The sequence below is a fragment of the Phyllostomus discolor genome, chromosome 4 (assembly GCF_004126475.2).
Source record: "Phyllostomus discolor isolate MPI-MPIP mPhyDis1 chromosome 4, mPhyDis1.pri.v3, whole genome shotgun sequence".
Taxonomy (NCBI): domain Eukaryota; kingdom Metazoa; phylum Chordata; class Mammalia; order Chiroptera; family Phyllostomidae; genus Phyllostomus; species Phyllostomus discolor.
In genome coordinates this window covers 156,035,068-156,059,976 of record NC_040906.2, presented here as the reverse complement: position 1 = coordinate 156,059,976, position 24,909 = coordinate 156,035,068, and the positions used below count along the sequence as shown (strand labels likewise).

Below are 24,909 nucleotides of genomic sequence, written 5' to 3'. Positions count from 1 at the left end.
GCCTTTGAGCAGACAAAAGGAAATTGGATTCAGAACCCAGGGGGAGAGACTGGCTTTAGATGAAGACAAGGTCCCTTTATTCATACTTGAAAGAAGGGTGGACAGAGTTACAAGCACAGATGATGCATTCAACAGTGTGTGTGGTCGTGGAAGCTTAGGCACATTTTCTTTTGATTGCATATTAGTTTTCTATTGCTGTGTAACAAATTATCACAAACGTAGCAGCTTAAAACAACATATTTCATTATTTCAGTTTCCATGAGTCAGGATACCTGCCATGACTTATGTAGATTCTCTGTGCAGGTTCTCACAGGGCTGTAATTTAAGGTGTCAGCTAGTGCTGAGGACACAGGAAATTCAGAATCCTCCTCTCAGCTCATTTGTTAGGGGGGTGAATTTCTTTCAAGCTACGGATTCATGGTGGTTTGCTTCTCCAGGTCTGCAAGTGTGTCTCCAACGTCTTTTGTCTGTAATATCTGGACTTCGTTTAAAGGGCTCACCTGATTAAGTCAGCTCACTGAGGATGAGGATTACCTACCTTTTGGTTAACTTAGTCAACTGATTAGGGATCTCAATTACAATCTCAAAGTCCCTTCACCTGTGTCATAATCTGTTAAAAGTTACAGATCTTGCCCACATTTTAGGGACAGAGATTATGTAAGGGGAGGGCTCACTGTGCATCATCTTTAGTCACTTGTACTTTCTTAGTTAAGTAGGAACATCACAAGTTGTCTAGACAGAGGAGAAAGAAATGGAGGTTTGAGAAAATGGAAAATGAATGAAATATATCTAAGAAGGAGTGTACCCTTTGATGCTTAAACAATCTCTTCAAGATTTGTAGGGCTTCAGCCCTGGCCAGTGTGGCTCAGTTGGTTGGAGTGTCATCCCATAAATGGAAAGATTGTGGGTTCAATTCCTGGTCAAAGCACATGATGCCTAGGTTGAAAGTTTGATCCCGTTGGAGAACATGCAGAAGGCAACTGATTGATGTCTGTCATATCAGTGTTTCTCCCTTTCTCTCCTTCCTTTCCCCTCTCTTTAAAATCAATAAGTATGTCCCCAATAGAAGACAAAAATAAATAAAAATTTAAAAAAATGTAGGGCTCCTCTAGCGTGTGATTTCCTAGGATAATTGCATATCCAGCCCAATCCTCATACTTTAATCAACTGCTAAATAATCTGAAAGTTGTTTGTGGGAGTTGGTCATAAATAGTAAGAAAGAATTGATTCCACTGCCTTTAAGATTTATTGATCTATGAGAAATTATGAATAATGGAGAAATGAGATTAATATTCAATACATGGTTTTCTAAATCTTAATATTGTTTGAAAAGCATGTCAATATTGAGCTTTTAAAAATTTCTCATGCATGTTCTAATAGCAGTATTAAATTTAGCAAAATATTTATTGGGAAGAGCAAAGAGATTATGCAAATAGCTCTGAAGCTATGACTATCTCTAACATTATACTTGTTAAAGTAAATGACTGATTAAAAGTCTGTTTAACTGGGATAATTCTAAAATTTCTGCCACTAATATGTTAAATCAACACCAACAGCTTTACTTTTAGGTAACAATAAAGTTTGTTTTCTCTTTGCTTTACAGAGTTTGCTCAAATTGACTTTTAATGTTTTAGCTAATAAATATAAAAGGAAAATTATATATATATATATATATATATATATATATATATATATCCTGTATTATTTGGCTACAACCATAAAATCATGGAACACATCTACAATCTTATAAGTAGCCCAGGAAAAACACAATGACATTAAGAAATATTTATGAATAGCAACCTCTGTATAACACATTCTTTTGTGTATGCAGTATTCATACACAACACTTAACAAGCATTTAATTCACACCTACTCTGTGCTAGGCATTGGGGACATAAAGGTGGATAAGACAGTCACTAATTGGCTTCCAAGATACAAGAAATTCTATATTTCATTAAATTTAGTGTTGGGTCCATGACAGTCTTTTTAAAAACCTTCATATCTATTTTTTTCCTGTGTATATTTAATGTTCTTTAAAACATGTAACCAAAGATATATCCTACCCTCAAGGTGCTTATAGCAGAGAAAAAGACACTCATGCATAAAAGCTTATCTCAACAAAGAGTAGCAAGTGCCAGAAGTGTTCTCAGCATGCCTAATCAGTGTGAGTGTAGGGAAAGGGCTGGCTGTAGGGAAATACTTCTAGATAAGTTGACCCTATAGTAAAATGACAGTTTGTTCAGGTCTAACTCTACTCAGCTGTGGGGCATTGCTAACTTCCTTACGCATAGTTTCTCTAACTGCAGAAGAAATAAAGGCTATGTCACAATATTGATGAATTTTGCATAAAAAACATGATACTTACTAAGGTGTTTGATACACATTACTTATTAGAAATACCATTAGAAATCTTTTCTTCCTTTACTTTTTGGTCCTACTCTCTTCTTTCTTCCAGTAGGAGTAAACAAAGTGAGGAATAATGCAAGATATCACACACACATACAATCTTCACATGGATATGAAATAACAAGTTGTGTTTGATGATCCCTCTGAAATACTGTAGAAGAAATTTTAACTAAAAAAAAAAACATGAGACTATCACTGTAGGCATAGGACAATAATGGAACGTCTTATATACCTAATGAAGAAATTTGTGCTTCATTTTGTAGGTAATTGGGAGAATGAAGTTGGGAGAATGAATGAATGGGGAGAATTGTAGAGATTGATTTAAAATAGTTAATACCCTAGATATATAAACTAGTTGAGAAAGTAGGCCAAGTGAAAAATGATGTCTTGGATATAGACAGTGTAGACAGGGTAGATTTAGAAACTATCTAGGGGAAAAAGAAGCCAGTACTTGATGTTTGATGGGAATTAGGGCCTGAAAGTGTGATAAGGAAGAAAGCACCCTAGGTTTCCGGTGGTGTGGTTGAAATGATAATGTCATGAATTGAGACAGGGAGGAAGAGGCTAAGGAAGATGAGCTGTCCTACTAGTGGATGTGGAATTGTTGGCCATATTGTAAAGATAGGCTTAAATGTGTAAGAAATTGCCAAATGGTTTTTGAAAGGTGAAATACTTTACACTACTGCCAGAAAAGTATGAGTTTTAACATTGTTAGTCTTTTTAATTTTAGCCATTTGTATGAGTGAATTGTGCTTTGGCATGATACTGGAATCATATACCAGAAAGATCTTTTTTAGAACCTTAAGAAATTTGTTCTTGATGCATTAGAGGCAAGGTGCTGATAAAGATATTCATAATATTATTGTGTCCTCTTTATGAGAATCCTCAAAAGGAATTCTCCTAATACCAAGGCAACTATATTTTTTCTTGAGAAATTTATTTGTATCTTGTACTATGGACATTACACAATATATAGGTGATTAGATGTCATTTATATATTGTTTACTCAAAAGTTAAACTTGTGACTGCCAGTAGGGCAGTTTATTTACCCTAATACTCAGTTTGTATTTAATGCTGTGCTCAGTAACTATACTCCTTCTGTCCATGCTCTACTTTTCACTGAGACTATATTATCACCTTCTATATTCTAACAAATCACTATTATCTTTTTTGAAGCAAAGTAGATAAAAAAAGGCAAGTTGAGCAAAAAGATAGGAAGGTTCAATGGCAGGCAGGCAGCAAAAGGACTGAAAGATCAATAGCTTGCAGTAAAGAGAGCTATAGTTAAACCCAGTTACTTACAGTTGTTTTGTTTGTTTGTTTTGTTTTTGTTTGTTTTCCTGCCTACTTGCCAGGCTTCAAAAATGGATTCACATCTTATAAGCAACCGAGAAAGAGCATCCCAGGTTCCTCTCAGTGAATATAAATTAATGCAGATCAGTGTTTAAAAACCAAAGTGGGAGGAATAGTAGAGAAGGCTGCTCAACAGATATGAACCCAGCTCACTTATCGGGGCACTTTAATTTCTGAACTTGCATCAGATAAGACCTAAGGAAAGCCATCACATAATCAGAATCCTCATCAATCCACTTGCACTGACTTGTCTTTTATTGTAATGTACTTGGAATTCATCCAATAATCATCACAATGACTAGTCACATAGACCCTAGTCATACAAGTATTATAAAATGTTGAGAATATTTTTATTAAAATACTTTTACATTCTTTGTATGAGAGGTCACAGATTAGTGACCCTGACTTAAATTCCATCAGCAAATGTTTTTTAAAACTTTACATCATTGTCAACATGTTATGATTAGAAAAACTTACATACATGCACAGGCATAAATACATCCTCGTTTTAGCTGCAAAGGGCAACACAGACGAGCCGAGAAGCACCTACTCCTTTTGGGTGAGAGTTGTCCACTGTCTCGAGGAGTTTATCTAGAGTCTTAAACTTGATGCAGTTATTTCCATTACCTGACAGTTTCCTGTAGGTTTTTGCATTTTGATGCTAGATATGTCTATTTGAGAAATTTTAAAATGTATCAACAAAATAAAGTATGCCTCGTATAGGAAAGAAGGTACTTCTTTTCTGGCAATAACAACAATATGCAGTCATACCTTGGTACTTGTCAGCTTCAAAAAGCGTCAAGCTCTGTACTTGTTGCATTTTGACAAGAAAAAAAAAAGTTCCAGGACTTGGTGCTTTCCTGGGACTCACGGCCTTTGCTAGACTTGTATGAGTCACCATGCCGCCCCACCAGAGAAAATGCATCATCGTTCCGTACTTGTCGGTTTTGGCACTTGTCAGGAGTTCCAGAATGGATTAATAACAAGCACTGAGGTACCACTGTAATATTAACTGCTTGGAAGCTCAATACCAAGTGTGTAGTCAATCATATGTACTACTACTGTATGTGCAATTTTTAATTCTATCATTCATTATTTATGTATTAATTTTGTAATTATTTTTGTGGAAAAGTATTTCAAGTCCTTTTTGAAATTAGTCAGAGTATACATATCCAAATAAGAGTAAACATTACTTGAATCTATTTAAGAATAACTCAAATTAAGAAATGAAATGAGGAAATAACATATTATCAAAACATTTTATTGGGGGATTAAATGAAGTCTAACTACAAATACACAATCCTCATATGAAGAAAAATAAAATAGAACTGGTACTCAACTCCTGTTCATATCATTGTCATCAAATATTTTTCTTATAAAATGACTAAAAAGAGCATAATTTTCAAGAACTCACTTTAATTAAATAAATATAGCAACACAGTAAGTTGTCAAGAAGATAGTAATCAGATTTGCAGTTGACTTTTTACATGGAGTCAGAGATTACATTGTTCCATTTTAACTGTCTGCAACGTGGCTAATGTAAGTCTGTGCAATTAAAAAACAACGCATAGAACAACAGTTTTCAATGAGTATCTATTTAGCATGTGAAAACAAGTCAGGGGTGGCAAGCTACTCCTAGGTGGCTGTGTTCAAACATATAAATTCTAAAGTTTACTACATGCTTTGCAATTGAATATCTTCTATTTCTCTATTATGCATTTGATATTTTCAAGATCATGGTCAAGACCACATCATATTAGGTACAATTATCAAGTTAACATGATATAGTGGTTTGATAATGGCTTTTGTAAAACTGACTCAAAACTACATTTATGCATAGACAATTATAATTAATGTATTTATTTTAAATGTTATGAGTAGCTGAAGTTTATCCCTTTGTGGTATTTAAAATGATCTTTGTTCAGGTTTCTATCCTAGTCTTTCAAAAAGTTAAAAACAAAAACATAAAAGCATGGTGATATAATCATATACCACAAGTTGAATTATATGTAGAATTATCCTACATGCTTTGTGCCATGAAATAGTTACTTCAGTGTAGTAGCTTCTAAAATGCTTTTTATCTTTATGTTTACATTTATTGTTAATTTTGTATATAAATTGAGAAACTTTAAATTCAATATATCTGAGGCTTTTAAATGAAGTCTAGAACATTCAGGAGAAAAAAGTGCCACTATGTTTTGAGTTCAGTAAGTTTTTAGATCTATGACTAATTGCTTATTAAGCCTCAATTATTTTATCTTTTGATGCCATAATTTAAATAGTAATTGTATAATACAGAAGCTAATCATATTGAAAATCTTTCCTCCCGTCACTGATAGCTGCAATAGAATGGCACAACTTTTTTTTATTTGACTAAGAATAAATTAGTCTCAGTAATTAAGCCAAAGTAGTCCCTGAATTTTCAAATTTAATAACCTTACATTAAGCATACAAAATAATATTTAGCTTTTATGTGGGTATATAACAAAGTCAGTATAAAATTTAATTTGAAGTACATTTTTAAAAACAGGAATGAGCCAAAAAACTCTTTTGCTTGTGGCTACATCAATTTTTTATTTTGAAATTATAAATATTTATAAAAATAACTGAAATTTGCTAGTCATAAATAGAGTATATAGTTCTGTACTGTAGGACATGGGAGTGTTGACCTTAATTCAAAATTGAGATGCAGATTTTCAAGCACTGTTTCCGCCAGCACTATAGAGTTTAAGAGCAGTCACAGGACTTAAATTGAGCACCTGAGTACTTTGAAAAAGCACAAGGTTATGAACTTGGGAAGTTTTTTAGGTGGCCAGTTATTTTCGCTGTTTTGGAGAAAGATCAATCTCCCAGAGGATGCCAGAGCTCACACAGGATCATGCCCAAAGGATAAAAGAGCACACCGCCTCCCGAGTTACAAAAGGAAACACTTGGGTGTGTGTGTGACTCAGATTCACATGTTTCAACAGTATGTGCGACTGAAGATGCCTACTTTGTAAGTGCTGCATATCTCAAATAGAGAAATTACATAGAGTGTGACTGAATACTACTTTTCACCTGTTGACAAGAAGTGAAATAAAACATTTCAATAAATAGAAAGGAATAGATTTTTGTATCTAAGATACAATATATTTCGTGTATGCTTTTATTAGATGAAAGTTCACTACTCCATATAACAAAACAGTAATTTTTTAGTATACATTCTTAAAACAAAAAAAAGTTAACATATAACTGACATGAACATTACTAACAACCAGTTTTGACAGTCCTAGTCCTTAAGGGGAGCAAAGAAGGAAAGATTTGGTCTCTATAGTCAATACAACTGGACTCATTAAACCATAAAATAATTATGATTCATGAATTGCATATATTATACTGCCTTCCTTTTAACAGTTAATTTATTGAATTACAACCTATAGTTTTAAAATTAGGATGTCATTATTTGGTCTTATTTACTTGTGATCAAATTGTTTCTAGTCAAATGGTAAAAGCAACTGTAATAAATACCTGAGGGAGAGTTTGAAAGCATCCCTCCCTAAGAATAGCAAAACTATTGATAATTCTTCCTAATAACTTTTTTAAAGGATAAAAGGAATATAATATTCATATAATTATAAATTAGTAAGCCATTACAAGATCAGATTCCAAACATCCTTCCCTTGATGACAACTTTCTGCAATGAAGACAAAATCTGTTATACTCTGGAATCTGACTGACTTCCTGGCTGCTGGGGTGCTGTGCTGGGAACCACAGCAGAGGTCAGAGGCTAACCGTGCTGCAGTGGAGTTTCCATTTCTGCAGCAGGGGCAGCACAGGGAGGGTGGTGTGTGTGCTGAGGATTTGCTGACCTTGTTCTTATACACTCTCCCTTAATCTTAGAACTATTTCATAAAACTAATTTCTTATCATACTGGGCTCAAATATACAACATAAGAGTGATAAAAATTCCTCCACAGTAGATATTTCTCTGACTAAACTTTAATAAAACATGGTATATTATAAAATATTATTAGTATGACATATTTAGAGTTATCCCTCCAGTGCTATATAGTGGCTAGTAGATATTAGAAAAAAAATCCACAGGTTTGAGTGTTCCGATGAAGATGCTTGGTTATATCAATCAGTACAGTGATTTTTTTCCTTGATATTTCCTATAGAAAATAGATCATTACTATTGTACTAATTTCCTGAGGCCTGATCATTCTCTGAGAAACGGCAAATTCTTAAGTTGTAAACATGTTATTTTACTTCAAATCCACAGCTTACAAATAAATTTTATCCTCTGATAGGCTATTTTATAATAAATTCCATGGCCAATTTGTTTCAGAATGTGTTAATACTCTGAAGATTTATATGTATTATGGTTTACTATTACCCTATTGCTTTTCTTTAATAAATAAGAAATGATATTCATGTGATAACATATATATTAGATTTTTACTATAGTTCTAGATAAAAATATTCACTGAATAATATACTGTATTCTATGCTCTAGTTTTTAAAGTAAAGAGATTCATTCTTAGCTAGCATACAGGTAATTAACCTGTCACAATACGACAAATAACTACCCACAAATATTTAACCTAATTGGAACCATACAAGTATAATAATTAAAACTGGATTACATATAATAATTAAAAGTATTGTCTTTTAAATAGAATATTATTTCTATCATTAAGTGTTAATCAAATGCCAAAACTTCAGGAATGAATTTAAGACAAAGGAATTTTCATTTCTATGTCCCTAAAATCCTATAAAAAAGCTACATAAATGTACTTTTAGTATAAATAGCTTAAAATATTAAATGAAGGCAATCCAAAAATAGTATCACCTTTTTTCTGATCTAATAGTTGGTCTCTGATTAAACTGAAAGACATGGTTAACAGGACAAGTTAAAGACTGACAACATACTCTAGAAATGGTAACATTTTGGGCATTATATCTTCACAATAATTTTGAAACAACTATATGTTTCTTTTTTTTTAATTTTATAGTGAAACAACTATATGTTTCTTAAATAAGGTACCATCATTAACTTCTATAAAATAACTTTCTATGGGTCTAAAATCTAGGATTCAGCACTCACTGTACAGCAGACACATTAGAAATCCAATGCATCCAGCATGCTATGGGTAACCAGAAGTCTGCAAATGAGGGCATCTTGGACTGCAGAACGCAGGCTTTCCTAACACAGTATGGTTCACAGTAAGGTTGAAGGTATATGACTTTATTTTTCTTAAGAATTATTATTAAAGAGTTATCCAGAATCCAAACCCTAATACAATAAAGTTGATTGAATCACTGAAAAAACTGACAGATGAAACACATACATTATCTTTCAGGTCTTTTTTTCTTCCATATGTATGGAAAACACACAATTCTGTGTGTTTGGGCCAGAATACAAGTAGGGTTTAACTGTGTGCTAACTACTCTAGGTAACAAGCACTTATCCATTGTGAATAAAAATTAAATTGCTATGAAAGCAGGATTTCACTGTTGGTCAGAAAATTAGCAGATGATGGCACAGGGAATGTTTTTGCAGTTTCTCTCAGGTATTTTCTGTGCAACATTGTGAAGGGTAGCAATGATACCATTATTATCTGTGAAAAAGTACAAGTCATTTTCATAAAAGATAATAGTAACAATGCAAACTGATTTCGACAGTTTTCTTTCCGTACCACAAACCAAAGGCATTTATTGAAATGAGGAGATGTCTATAATTATTAAATGTTAATGCATTAGGAAACAGGCGACTGGTTTTCTAACGCATAAGTTGTTCTTTCCTTACTGTATTTTTCAGACCACTTGCGAGTTAGTTCTAGATAATGACTTGGTTTATGAGGCCAGTAATCCAGGTACACTGTGTTACTGGTTCTTTTGGGAACAGCTTTTTCAATCTGAGTTCCTTCATGCCACTCATTAAAAGAAGTGATGGAAATTACACTGGGGTGGGCTTGGAGTGCAGCACTCAGGGCCGTTTCATAATACTTCCCATTGACTCGGTTCCGAGTGTTCTGGGTGTTCCATGGACGGATGCTGGTATCTATGTATCCTGGGCCCACACTTGGGATAAATATTAGCTGGAAGTGATCACAAAATAATTTTAACCTACCCCAGTTCTCATATGATGAGCCATAAGTAAAGCCATTTGTAGCAAAATATGTGTAAATTCCATTAAAACCACTTTGAAGGATATCATATTTATGTTTGTCTTCTACCAGAAGTGCAATAAACAATGCATCATAAGGAGAATTGCGAATGCTCCAAGGCCCTGAGATGGTTAACAGATTGGCCCACTGTTCAGGCTTTGTAATATAGGAATCATAGATGTAAAACATAGGAAGAGAGTTGCCACTCTTAGTCTTGTACCTGTAAAAGGCCGGATGATTGCCATACCTAGAATATAAACATAGGTAAAAGCGAATGAATCCGAACAATTCATTTACCACAGACAATAATTATGTACTGAAAATGAAGGTAATCATTGTTTATACACACTGTTCACCTTCCCTGGGGAGTCAGTTGTATAAGTGTAATTATTAAAAATGCATTTCAATTTTATACATTAGGAAATGAGATACTGGATATATTAAGACATTACCAAACAAGAAATCAATGATCTTCTATTGAGGTACGAATGTTAACACTATGAAAAGCCCATTTTGCACATGACGGCATAAACTGCTTTTTTCATATCAGGGACAAAGGGCCCACTGCTGCTGACAAGTTTCTTTGTTGAGAAGTATGGTGGCTCCCACAGACTGTTATCAGTCACACTCTTGAACAAAAGGAAGCTGCATCATTTACTTGTAATCAGACTAAATATAAATAAAATACTGGATGTGGGCCCATGACTATAAAAGCAGTTCACATTTTATTATCTGAGCTTTCCTTTAAAAAGACAGAACTGTATAATCATAAAATTTAAAAAATAATACATTTTAAAATGTTGGTATAAAGAAAACATAAATAGCCTAATACACAAAGTAAAATAATAAAGACAATCTTTAGTCAAATGGAAAGGAAACTGTAAGGAACTTCAGAAATGTTTCTCAAAATGATTGCAATATTCATTACAAAATTAGTTTATAGACACAGAAGAAACTTACTTGTCTATAATATATTTGACATTTTCATACATGTTTTGATCATCTCGATTGCTATATGGTTCGATGTGAAAAGTGACCTAAAACAAAAACATTGATTAGAGAAAGAATTATCTATGATATAAAAGTATATCCCATATTTTAAATTAATCCCTTAATTTAATAATCTTAATTTAAAATGAATACTTATTGAACATAGAAGTTATCAGAGAATTTTAATAGTAACAACACTAAGAGCTTTCTCTATTAAATATTATGCTAAATGTTTTAAACATTTTATGTCTGTTAATTCTGATGATGCTGTAAGGTGGTTACTAGTACTGCCCTCACTTTCTAAGGGAGACAATCTCAGTTGGGGCAGGTGCTGCAACTTGTTACACACAGCCAGCAGGAGGCAGTGTGGGTCATCCGAGCTCATGGCTTGAACATTCAACCACTGTGAGCTACTTCTTCTTGCATTCCCTATACAGAATAAGGATATTTCTATATTCAAACACATCTCTTTTTTTGTCATAAAAATAAAAACATGGTCTACAAAAATCTGGATTCTTTTTTCAGATGTGATTAAGTGTACATTTACATGGAGTCAATGTCAAATGCCTTTTAAATAACAAATTCTTCCATATAACTAAAATAGCATTTTACAATATAACATATACTTAATTCGCACTACTAATATCCACTAGTATTTTAAAGGGCAATACTTGTCAGAATGCTTATTATTATTGACATGGTTTATATTTCTCTATTGTAATAGCAGAAAACGGTAACCAAAAATATTTTTTAAATACTGTGCACAGAAGACTACATTTGTTTACATTGAGGTAAAATACAGTGTTTAATAACACTATCAAAATTTCAGGTGTTCAACATTATAATTCAACATCCATTTTGTGTTCCCCACAAAAAGTCTAGTTTCCAATTTCACCATTCATTTGATTCCCCTTTCCCATTTTGCCCTACCCATCCCCCTTCCCCTCTGGTAACCATCCATCTGTTGTTTGTATCAATGAGTTTTTGTTTTGTTTTTATATTGTTTTATATTCCACATGACTGAAATCATATTCTACATCTTTCACTCTATCTGACTTTTCACTTAGCATCATACTCTGGAGATCCATCCTTGTCACAAACGGCAGTATTTCGTCTTTTTATGGCTAAGGAGTATTCCACTGTGTGTATGTGCATCTTCTTTATCCATTCAACTGTCAATGGGCACTCGTTTCCATATCTTAGGTACTCTAAATAATGCTGCTGCAATGAACATAGGGGTACATGTATATATTTACAAAGTAGTGTTTTCATATTCTTCAGATGAATACCCAAAAGAGAAATTGTTGGGTCATTTGGTAATTCTATTCCCCATTTTTTGAGGAACCTTCACACTGTTTGCCATAGTGACTGACCAACTTATGTTACCACAAGAGTGTACAGGGTTCCCATTTCTCCACATCCTCTCCAATGTTTATTTCTTATCTTTTTAATGAGCCATTCGACCATGTGTTAGGTGACATCTCAGTGCAGTCCTGATTTGCATTTCTGTAATAATTAGTAAAGTTGAACATCTTTTCATGTGCCTGTTGCCTTCTGTATGTCTTCCCTGGAAACATGTCTATTCAGGTACTTTGCCCATTTTTAATCAGATTTTGTTGGTGGTGATATGAACTTTTTTTAGATATTAACCCCTTATTGGAAATATATGCATATATCTTCTCCCATTCAGTTGGTTGCCTTAATATTTTCTTGATGGTCTCCTTTGCAGCATAAAATCTTTTTAGTTTGAAGTAGTCCTATTTGTTTTAGTTTCCTTTGCCTTTGGAGTCAAATTCACAAAAATGTCACTAAAACTAATGCCCACTAACTAAATCAGTAATACACTGATTTTTTTTTCTATGTATCTTACTGTTTCACATCTTACATTCAAGTCTTTAATCCATTTTGAGGTAAATTTTGTATATGGTGAAAGATAGTGGTCTAGTTTCACTATTTTGCACGTGGTTGTCCAGTTTTCCCAGCACCACTTTTAGAAAAGACTTTCTCCATTGCATGTTGTTGGCTCCTTTGTAGCAGATTAGCTGTCCTTATATGTGTGGGTCCATATCTGGGCTCTCAACTTTTTCCCATCAGTCTGTAAGTCTGTTTTTTCTGCCAATACCATACTGTTTAAGTTACTATAGCTTTGTAGCATGGTTTGAAAACTGGACCATGTGACACCTCTGACTTTGTTCTTTTTTCTGAGGACTGTTTTGGCTATTCAGGGTCTTTGTGGTTCCATAAAAGTTTAGGATATTTTGTTCTATTTCTGTAAAAAATGCCACTGGGATTTTGATAGGATTTGCACTGAATCTGTGGATTGCTTTAGGTAATATGAACATTTTAACAATGTTAATTCTTCCAATCCATGAACAAAGTATCTTTCCATTTTTGTGAGCTTCTCCAATTTCTTTCAACAATGGTTTCTAGTTTTCAGTGTGCAGGTCTTTGACATCCTGTGTTTAGTTTATTGCTAGGTATTTTATTTTTTTATTGTAACTTTTATACTCATATTATCTTGAATAATTCTTTTTAGATGCAAATTATTTTTCAAGTTTCCATTTTATATAAAAATGATACCATATCTAAGCAAATGTGTCAAAATGAGTTTGTTTTTAATGTTACAAACTATAAATAGCATCCTTCTTTTGTAAAATGCAAATCAATAATATGTATAGTAATTTAAAAAGCCAGGATTAGTACACAACATTTAAAATTTTCACTCATATATTTCAAAATTCTTAATTGTAATAAATTTACTTGTAGATTTAAGTAATGATATGATGTCACTATTTCTCTCTTCCATTTGCCCAAATATATTAGACCAATACTAAAATAAGTTTTAACGATGACAGAATATTATGGTTGAGAGTTGAACAGCACAAGGGTCAAGGGTGCTGACCCCCTGGTGCTTTCAAAAATCTACGTATCTTTTGACTTCTCCCAAATTTAGCTGTCCTTTGGGGCCCAATGGGGGATTGGTTCCAGGACATCCCACAGACACCAAAATTTGTAGATGTTCAAGTGCTCTACATAAAATGACAGAGATCAATGCATACAACTGGCCCTCTGTGTCTGTGAATTCAGTCACAGATACAAAATGGTACAGGTATTTATTCACAAATAGCAGTGTGAAAATGGATCCATGTAGTTGAAAGGTTCTTCAAGAGTCAACTGTACATATAAAAATTAGATGTCTGCCTTATCTCTAGGTCAGGGAATAAGATTCATATAAATATTCCCTTATTTCATGCTTCTAGTTTTGGCCTTGCCAGTCTCTATTCTGCAGCAAAAGTGCACTTTCTAATGCACTTCAACAACATGGAACTATAAAACATTCCTGATACTTATCCCCCTTTTTAATCAAAGGATGGGACATTCACACAAGAATAAAAGCACTAAACTAGTACCTGACTCCAAGAAAGCAGGGAGGAGTCCTGCCCACCAGTGCAGCCTGTAAGAGACAGACAGACCTCTATCTACATGGGCTGGGAAAACAGAGGAACAGCCAAACTGCCTGCTCACATCTTGTCACCGCTGGGCAAAAACTGGGTGAGTACAGACCTGGACAGGAATTCACGCATTAGAGAGAAAACTTGCAGAAGTCGAGCCTTCCCAAAGTGGGACTCCAGCACATCACTGGAGGGGGGAAAAAAAGAAAGAAAACCACGAGTTTAGGTGCTGCAGGGAAACTCTCCGAGCACCACACCTCTGCCTGAGAAAACACTGAAATGGGCTGATTTATGTGATAGAGGTGATCTCTCCCATGGGGACAAAGGAAAGCAGTGAATGCTCAGTTACTGCAGCTAGATGGGACCCCACTGGATAAATCCATTCTCTCTACTAGCACTTGGAATACTACGGTGAAAGTTCTATAACTGGAGGGAGGGGATACTGGGAAACAGGCAGGTAAGAATTTCAAAGGTGTTAAAAGGATTGTGTTCAGAGGAAGTCCAAACTGGAGCTGGAGGGAATACCAGCCTGGGGGCACCCTACTGCATCTGCAGGCAGCCCCAGTGCACTCAGTGCTAAACCCACACCTAAGTCAGCTCCTTGTATGGGCTGCCAAGTGCCACTGTAAGAGCGAACTTTGGTAGATAGAGAGCACACTCAGGAAATACAGAGTTGAGTGACAGTGACACCTTACTGAAAACAAGAGACACACTTCAGATTTAAGGACAGACATAAATTCAGTGTGAAGGGATGGAAAAAAAATTTCGTAAAACTGAAAACTGCAGTACAATATCAGATTTCAAACTACAAGTTAAAAAAGGGCAATACAATGAAATTTCCAAGTAGAAACTGTTAACCTTTTAAGAAAAAGTTTTCATGTGCTGTGACAATAATGGCGTATTTTAAAAGTATTTTTGTGTTTCCCCTAGTTACTTTTTCTCAAGTATCAACAGATCTTTATTATTGACTATATTTATGCTGATTACATTTAATTTTTTAAAAAATGATTTCTCAGTGAGAATCAAATATTATTATTTGTATATTTACTTTATAATTTTGTTGGAATAAATATATCTCTTGAATATATACCTATTCCTATACATATACCTACACACACACACACACACATATTCTACTGAAAAAAAAAAAAAAAAGATGGCTGAAGACAGAGGAAGATCCTGAACTTGCCTCTTCCAATGACCATACCAAACCTATAGCTACATATGGAGCAATTTCCTCTAGAGGGGAAAAAAACATAAAAACTGCTGATGCAATTCTTTCATATCTGGCAAACAAGAGAAACCCACACTGAAGGAGGTAGGAATGGCTGAAACATAATCTCACCTTAAACTCCTCCCACATGGCACATTGTGACCCACAATTGGAAGGAAACTCGAAACCTGGAACTTCTCCCTGAGGAGCAAAGGGTTCTTATCCCACACTGGGCATCCTAATTTTTAAAACCAGCATCTGAGAGATGAGCCCCCAAAATATCTGTCTTTAATGACCAAAGGGGCCTGTGCCCAGGAAACCAAAGGAACTGTGGTGAACTGAGAAACAGCTCTTCAAAGGGCTTATGCTCAGACTCACCTGCCCTGGTGCCCAATAGAAGCAATCCTTGTAAAAGTACCTGGACTTTATATGAAAGGGATTCATTTGCTAATTTTAAAGCATTGCTCTGTGAAACAGAGTTATTCTGGGACACTCTTGGGGAAAGGAGGCTGGTGGGCACCATCTTCCTGCATGCCCTCTTGCTAAAGCTGGTGGATGCTATCTTTTTTATTCTTCTTTCTTTCTTCCTTTTTAGGTGGGTACTATCTTTATATGCAATCCAGCCAGTAGGTGCCATCTTTGAGCTTTCACACAGTAGTGCTCCAAAGTGACAGTATCTCCTGGACAGGATCTTCTACACACGTTTGGTGACTTGTTTTCTGTGGCTACCCTCTGGGGGATAGACACCTCTTGATCACCTTGCTCTGGAGGCCAGAGAGGTTGTGTTCTTGCGTCCCATGGGCCTGCAGCTATCAGAGAGGCAGTTCTTGTTAGACTGCCAGTCCCAGGGCACTGTAACGGGTAGATGAATAAGGTACATCCCCAGTGTTTCTGAAAAAGAGGCCTATTTGCTTGTCCAGAAGCTTTGGCCTGAAGGGCAGGTTCTGGTTTGGCTTGTGTTGCTGGGTACAAAGGGAATATAACAGTTAGAGAGACAGGTCTTGTCTGGCTACCATTACCAGGCACTAGAGAGACAGAAGACTGTGACACACCCCCAGCCTTTCTGTGAGAAAGGCAACCTTGCCTGACCTGGGCAAGCCTGGCACACATCTAGGGGGCCTCAGAAATGCTCTCCAGGAATGTAGGGCAGAGAATGCCATCATTGTGCCCTCCTTCTGCCTCACTACAGCTCACTGGTATCTCCCAGAAATGGGCTTACACTTGATTAAAACACCTATTTTCATGACTTCCACTCAGGGGACACCTCTAAGTAGCCAGGAATCTGGTGGTTGGTGGGGGAGTACACTTTTGGTTCCATGAGACTGCATATATTTACATTCTTCAAAAGATGCTGCCCAAGGGCCTGCCTTAAAAACAGCCTGAATCTAGTGCTGACTGAGTCTCTCCCCTATGGGAAATAACTGGTCTTGGCATACCCTGAACTACTGGGGGTTATTAAAAACAAGTTGCTTGGATAATTAACAAAAAGGTTTTAGAGACAACGAAGAACAAGGGCACGGTAAGTGATAAGGTTCATCTCATACACAAAGTCAAACATTCAAGACCAATACAGGTAGCTGTTTCATCTTACACATAGATACAAACACAGCATCAAACAAAATAATGAAATACATTCCCAATGAAAGAACAAGATACAACGTCAGGTAATAAAACAGAGATAGGTAACTTATGTGATAAAGAGTTCATATTAATGATCAAAAAGTTGCTTACAAGGCTTGAAAGAATAGTGGGTGAACAGGTGAGAACTTCAATAAAGTTATGAAAAATAAAGTACCAAACAGAATTCAGAGAGCTAAAGAATACAGTAAGTAAACTGAGAAATGTACTAGAGGGTTCAACAGAAGACTAGATGAAATAGATGACAGAATCAGTGAACTTGAAGACAGGATAGAAAAAGCTCATTCAATAAAAGTAGCAACAAGAAATAAGAATAAATAGAAAGTGAAACAGAAAACTTATTTGAAGAAATAACTAAAAACTTCCCTAACCTGAGGAAGGAAACATTTTCAGATTTAAAAAAAGACTAGAGAATTCCAAATGAAATGAACCCAAAAGACGCAAAGAAGGATACATTACAATTAAAATTTCAAGAGTGAAAGAAGTGAATCTTAAAAGCAGCAAAAATAAAAAATAAAAAAACTTGTTACACACAGGACAAACAGGAGATTTTTTTCAGCAAAAACTTTGCAGGGCAGAAGACAGTGACACAACATATTCAAAGTGCTGAAAGAAAAAAAGAAAAAGAAAAAAAAAACTCCAACCAAGAATACTCTGCTTGCAAAGATATTCAGAATTGAAGGAGAAATAAAGACAAGCAAAAGCTAAAGGAGTTCATTACCACAAAAACCAGCCTTAGGAGAAATGTAGAGAGGCTTTCTTAAGCTAAAAAGAAAGGGCTATAAATTGTAACAAGAATACATGTGAAAGTATAAATATACTGGGAAAGCTAAATATATACATAGTAAAGGTAATTGATAAATCATTTATAATGCTGGTAAGATTAAAGACAAAAGGTATAAAAAATAACTAAAATAACTAGCTACGAGTACACAAGATAAAGAGATGTAAAATATGACAACCAAAATATACACTGTGACTGGGGAGAGTAAAAACATACAGTTTTAGAATTAGTTCAAACTCATTTACAACCCTAAAATAGACTGTTATAATAAATACAAGTTGTTTTTGTAAGCCACAGAGTAAACACAAAGAAAAACCTATAGTGGATACACAATGGGTAGTGGGAAAAGAATCTAATCATACCCCTAAAAAAAGTCATCAAATCATAAAGGAAGAGAGAAAGAGAAGAAGAAAGGAATGAAGTTATTACAAAACAGTCGGAGGCAAACACAATGGCAATAAGTAGATACCTAGAAACAACTACTTGTAATGTAAATGGAAAAACTTCTGTCATCAAAAGACAGAGGTTAAATTGGTTAAAAACAAGGCCAATTTACATCTAGGTGTAAAAACAGTAACAATCTGAGAAATGACAAAATATATTTTACATATATGAAACCAGAAGGAACTGGGGCAGCTACAATTATATCATACAAAAGTAAACTTTTAAAACAAAGATTGTGGTAAAAGGCAAAAAAGAGAGCTGCATAATGAAATAGTGGTCAATTCAATAGGAGAACATAACATTTGTAAATATTTACAACATAACAGCACCTACTATAAAGTAAATGTTAACAGACCACAGGAATCAAACAGACAGAAGTACAATAATAGTGTCAAATATTAATACCCTATTTGCTTCGATGGATAAATTATCCAGACAGAAAATCAATAAGGAAACAACAGCCAGAACCAACATTAGGTCATACTGGCATAACAGATATATTGGAGAAGGTTCCATCCAATCATAAGAGAATACATATTATTCTCAAGTGAGCATGGAACATTCTCCAGGATAGATCATGTTAGGTGGTCACAATAAAACTCTTAATTAACTTAAGAAGGCTGAAATCAAAGCAAGTATATTTTAGATCACATGGTATAAAGTAGAAATCACAAGATAAAAATGGAAAAATCCACAAATATGTGAAAATTGAAAATATGCTACTGAATAATCACTCCAAAAAGACTGTCAAAAAGGAAATCAAATATACTCTGAAAAGAAATGAAAAGGAAAATATAACATACAAAAACTTATGGATGCAGCAAAAAAAGAGTTTTAAGAGATACTAAGAGTTGACAGTGATAAATGTATACCTCAAGAAACAAATAAAGTTACAAATAAACAACCTAACTACACCTCCAAGAACTAGAGGAAGAATGAATGAAGCTCACAGTAACTAGAGGGAAGGAAAAGACAAAGATCAAAGCAGAAATTAAAGAAATAGAGACAAAAAGTAATAGGAAAGACCAATAAAACTAAGAAAAGGTTTCTTGAAAATACTGACAAACCTTTAGCTAGAAATAAAAAAGGTCCTATAAGTAAGCTCAGAAAGGAAAGAAATGTTACAACTGAACTACAGAAATATAAAGGATCAAAAGAAATTACTATTAACATTTATACTTCAGCATATTGCACCAACTGGAATGGATATATTCCTAGACACATACAATCTTCCAAGATTGAATCATGAAAAAAACAGAAAATCTGAACAGACTGATTACTAGGTAAGGAGATTGAGTCAGCAACCAAAAACTTCAACAAAGAAAAGTCTAAGGCAAGACAGATTCACTGGTGAACAACTGTACTGAACAACAATTAAAGAACAACACTTCTTATATAATTTTTCTTTTGGAATATTGCATATATTTTCATCAGTGAGATCAGCCTGTATATCTCTTTCTTGTGCTATTGTTTAGTTTTTGAGTTAGAACTGTGCTGTCACTATAGAATAAATTTGCAAGTTCTGTAGTAGCCAGTATTCAAAATGACCACCAATGATCCCCATTTTCAGATATTCATGACATGTGCAGTTGATGCCTGCATTGTGCCAGGGTTGTTTATCAGTGGATAAACCAATGCAATAGAATGGAAGTGGTATTAATTCTAAGATTAGCTCAAAAAAAGACTCCTGTGTCTATATTAGAATGATCTCTTTGATCATTCACTCTGAAGAATCTAGCTCCCATATCATAAGAAGGTAGCCCTACAGAGAAGCTTATGTGGTGAAGAACTAAAACTCCCATTTCAACAGCTGAAAGAAACTGAGGCCTATCAACCACCACATGAGAAAGTTGGATGACTGATGCACCTGCCAACAGCTTGACTGTAATCTCGTGAAAGATCCTGAACTACACCTATTTGTCTAAGCCACTTCCAGATTCCTCACCTTTAGAAACTGTATATGATAGTCCTGGCTGGTGTGGCTTAGTGGATTGAGCATTGGCCTGCAAACCAAAGGGTTTACTCTTCGATTCCCAGTCAGGGCACATGCCTGGGTTGTAGGCCAGGACCCCAGTAGGGGGTGTGTGAGAGGCAACCACACATTGATATTTCTCTTCCTCTTTCTCCCTCCCTTCCCCTCAGTCTAAAAATATACAAATAAAATCTTAAAAAAAAGAAATTGTATATGATAAAAGTGTATTATTTTAAACTGCCAAGTTTGGGGGTATTTTGCAATGTAGCAATAGCAAACAAGTAAAGTTTTCCCCATGATGAATAGTTGAAAATAACTATAATAAGGATGCTCACCAAGGTCAGAAGAACAACTCCTGAACAAAGTGAGAATTTCAACAAACAGAAAATATAAGAAAGTACTGAACACAAATGATGGAATGGAAGAATAAAATAACTGTACTAAAATATACAATAAAGAAAGAATTTGGTAACAAGCTAGGAGAAACCGGAGAAAGAATCAATGAACTCAAAGACAGCGCAGTGGCACTCATCCAGTCAGAGCAGCACAAAGTAAAAACAAAGAAGAAGAGAGAAGGTCAATTAAGGACTTGTGGGACAACATCAAAAAGGCCCAATATTTGCAATATAGGGATCCCTGGGTGAAAGGGGCAGAAAACTTATCTGAAAACTTCCCTAGTATGGGAAGGGAACAGGCATCCAGATCCAGAAAACCCAGAGTTCCAAATAAAATGTACTGAAAGAGAACCACAAGAAGATGTTATAATAGTCAAAAGTTAAAGGACAGAATCTTAAAAGAAGCAAAAGAAAAAAACAGTATGTTATAAACAAAGGAATCCCTACTATATCAACAGAAGTGGCAAGATATATATAAAACACTTTTAAAAGAAAACTTTCAACCTAGAATACTCTACGCAGCAAAGTTATCCTTCAAAACTAAATGTGAAATAATGATATTTTCATAAAAGTAAAAACTAGAGAAGTTCATGATTAATAGACCAGGCTTAATAGAAATACTAAAGGTACTACCTTAGCTTAAACAAAAGGGTATTAATTTGTAATAGGAAAACATAAAAGTATAAATCTCACTGGTATCAGTAAATATACAGGGTCCAGTATAAATAACACCCTTTTTTCTTACAAAATATTTTATTACAAAATCATAAGCATGTAATTCTATAACATAACAATAGCACACTTAAATGCACCATATGACAATTTAGGTGAAATGTTCAAATTAAAATGACAAATTATTACACCCATATTATTACCCTACCAACCACACTCATGCAGGTGTTACTTCTGCCAGACCAAAAACTCAGATTTTAAAATTCAGAAAAATCTAATGTTGTAAAGGTGATGATTTAATCACTTATAAAGCTAGCATTAAAAGACAACTAGTAAAAGTAATTACAATAATTTGTCATTGGAAATAAGGTAAAAAGATGTAAATAGGAGCATAAAATGTACAACTTTAGAATCCATTCAAATTTAATTTATCACCAAATACACTCTTACAAATATAAGCTGTTTTACAGAAGCCTCAAGATAACCAAAAAGTAAAAACCTATAGTAGATACACAAAAAACCCAGAGGAAGGAATATAAGCCTACTAGTATAGAAAATCATTACATCATAAGGGAAGAGAGCAAGAAAACAAAGAAGAAACAAAGAAATTACAAAAAGCTATAAAACAATTAAATCAGCAAAACTCCATACCTATTAATAACTATTTTAAGTATAAATAGGCTAAATTCTGCTCCCTCTAAAAAAAATAGAATGTCTGAATGAATTTAAAAAAATAAAAGACTATATGCTAACTATGGAAGTCTCACTTTAGATTAAGGACACACACAGTCTGAAAATGAGAAGATATAAAAAATGATATTCCATGCAAATGGAAACCAAAAGAAAGCATGAGTTGTTATATTTATATCAGACAAAATAAACATTAAGAAAAGTCTGTAATCAGAGACAAAGAAGATCAATACATAAAGGTGTCAATCCAATAAGAGAATTAACACTTCTAATTATTTATCCAACCAATACAGGGACATCTAAATATAAAAAGCAAACATTAACAAACTTAAAAGGTAAAATAGGCAGAGCCAAAATAATTGCAGATTTTAATCCCCCACTTTCATCAATTGACAAAATTGATCTTAAATGACACATTATACTAGATGCAATTAACAGACATATACAGAACATTCTATCCAAAAGAATCAAAATACACATTCTCAAGTGCACATGGAATATTCTCCAAGCCAAAAACAAGTCCCAAAAATTTTAAGAAGAGTGAAATCATGTTAAGCATCTTTTTGGACCACAATGGTACAAAAGTAGCCATCAATTATAAGAAGGAAACTGGAAAACTCACAAATACTGGTATGTGTAGATTAAACAACACACTATTGTACAACCACTGGTTAGAAAAATAACCTGAAAATAAGTTTAAAAATATCTTGAGAAAAATGAAATAAAATGGGACAACAACAACCTAAGAAACTTCTGCACAGCAAAGGAAACCATCAACAACATGAAAGGCAACCTACCAAATGGGAGAACATATTTGCAAATCATACAGTATATCTGGTAAGGGGTTAATATCCAAAATATGTAAAGAACCTGAGGTGGGGGTGGAGTAAAATGTGTAAAGGTAAAAGGTACAAACGTCAGTCATAAAATTAGTTAAGTCCTAGGATGTAAAGTACAACATGGTGACTATTAATTAATACTACTGCATTGTACAGCTGCTAAGAGAACAGATCTTATAAATTCTTATCAGGAGACAAAAAAAATTGTTATTCTATATGGTGATGGATGTTAACTAGATTTACTATGATGGTTGTTTATAGATATAGATATAGATATAGATAATATTGAACACCTGAAACTAATATAATGTGACATGCCAATTATATCTCAATAAAAAGTAACATACACAAAATAAAATACCTTTAGATTATATTTATGAGCTTTATCCAAAATAGTTGGTACCAAGTCGTCAGTAGGTATTCCATTCTCATCATGTGACCCGGGTGGATACCAAGATAGAGCTAGTACACCTAACAAAAGACCAAAAAAACAAAACAAAACAAAAAAAAACAAAAGCAAAGAAATGAATACAGAAACAGGAACAACTATAGGTATTCATTTTTTAAACAAGGTAGGGGGAGAAACAGAATAAGAATTAAACTTTTAATGAAGAAGAAAAATCTTCACTTAACATTATTGTTACATTAGTTAGATACTACCTATGGTTATTAGATATTTTGTATAGCCAATTTTATCAACTCTTTAACAGGCATCAGTAACTTTAAATTAATAGGTTCTTACTTTGTAGAACAAGTTTTAGGTTTATAGAAAAACTGCATAGAAAGTACAGAGTTCCCATATACTCTCCTTCTACCCAATCCTTCTCCATCCCACATACAGTTTCTATTGTTAACATCTTGCATCAGTGTGGTACATTTGCTACACATAGGGGGAGGGCCCAGCACAGCCCACAAAGAATTAGAAAGAAGATTGGTTAGTTTGAAAAAAAGCTGCCCTGGCTAGTGTGGCTCAGTGGATTGAGTGCCGGCCTGTGAAGCAAGGGGTTGCTCGTTCAATTCCCGGACAGGGCACATGCCTGGTTTGTGGGCCAGGTCCCCATTGGGGGGCAGGTGAGAGGCAATCACACACTGATGTTTTTCTCCCTCATCTTGTCCCTCCCTTTCCCTCTAAAAATGAATAAATAAATCTTTTTTAAAAAAGAAAGAAAGCTTACTCCTTCCTAAGCCCAAGGTAATAGAATCAAAGCTTAACAAAGGCTGAAGTCTTGTTCTTTTGCCTGTTCTCTCTTCTTGTATCAGCCACTTGAGCTAAAGTGTGGGGCAGACCAAGCCAGAGTATAGCTGGGAGCAGAGACTATGCTGGGCACTGGAACCCAGGGTGGTGGCATTACAGTTCTGGATCCTGACCCTCCTGGTAAGTGCTCACCAGGCCGTGTACTTCCACAGCAAGATGGAGCTGAGCCACATGGTTTGGGATGAGACACTGGCACCTGGAGGCAGTCTCTCATTTCTGTTCCAATAAATCTTGCCACTATTGCTCATATCCCCCTATAAGTGAATCCCAAAATGCTTTGCTTGTGACTCTATGGAAGAATCCTATTTCCACTGGCAACACTATGGCATCTCATCATTGTTATAATGAAGACACCAGGCAGAACAAAACAAAACAAAACACATTATTGAGGACCTTCTGTATAATGCTAATGACTGTGTCACTCATGAGGTCTACAAAAACAATATCCTAGGAACCAAGCCAATGATGGTTCTAACCTGAAAATGGTTAGACCATTTACAATGGTAATGAATCCTGCACAGTAACCAGAAAGATTCCTCTAAAAGGTATCAACCAAGTATCATTTGTAAATAAGACCTATTACTATGTATTTCTACCATTACACTTGCTTAATGAAAAGTGAAATCCATTCTTTGAAATCCATTCCACGCTTTGAAA

The 24,909-nt window shown here is 34.6% G+C and overlaps 1 protein-coding gene across 2 annotated transcripts in view; it reads right to left on the bottom strand.

Annotated features, from left to right (window-relative positions):
* Positions 1 to 9,119: 9,119 nt before the first annotated feature.
* The window catches only part of MANEA (mannosidase endo-alpha), a 41,254-nt gene continuing 25,464 nt past the window's right edge, over positions 9,120 to 24,909 (bottom strand). For both annotated transcript variants that reach the window (XM_028510356.2, XM_036024486.1), the window contains exons 3-5: positions 23,359 to 23,468; positions 10,869 to 10,945; positions 9,120 to 10,155 (exon numbers count right to left, since the gene is read on the bottom strand). In XM_028510356.2, coding sequence (XP_028366157.1) covers positions 9,498 to 10,155; positions 10,869 to 10,945; positions 23,359 to 23,468 — 845 coding nt within the window. In that variant the 3' untranslated portion in view covers positions 9,120 to 9,497. The remainder of the gene's footprint in view (positions 10,156 to 10,868; positions 10,946 to 23,358; positions 23,469 to 24,909) is intronic.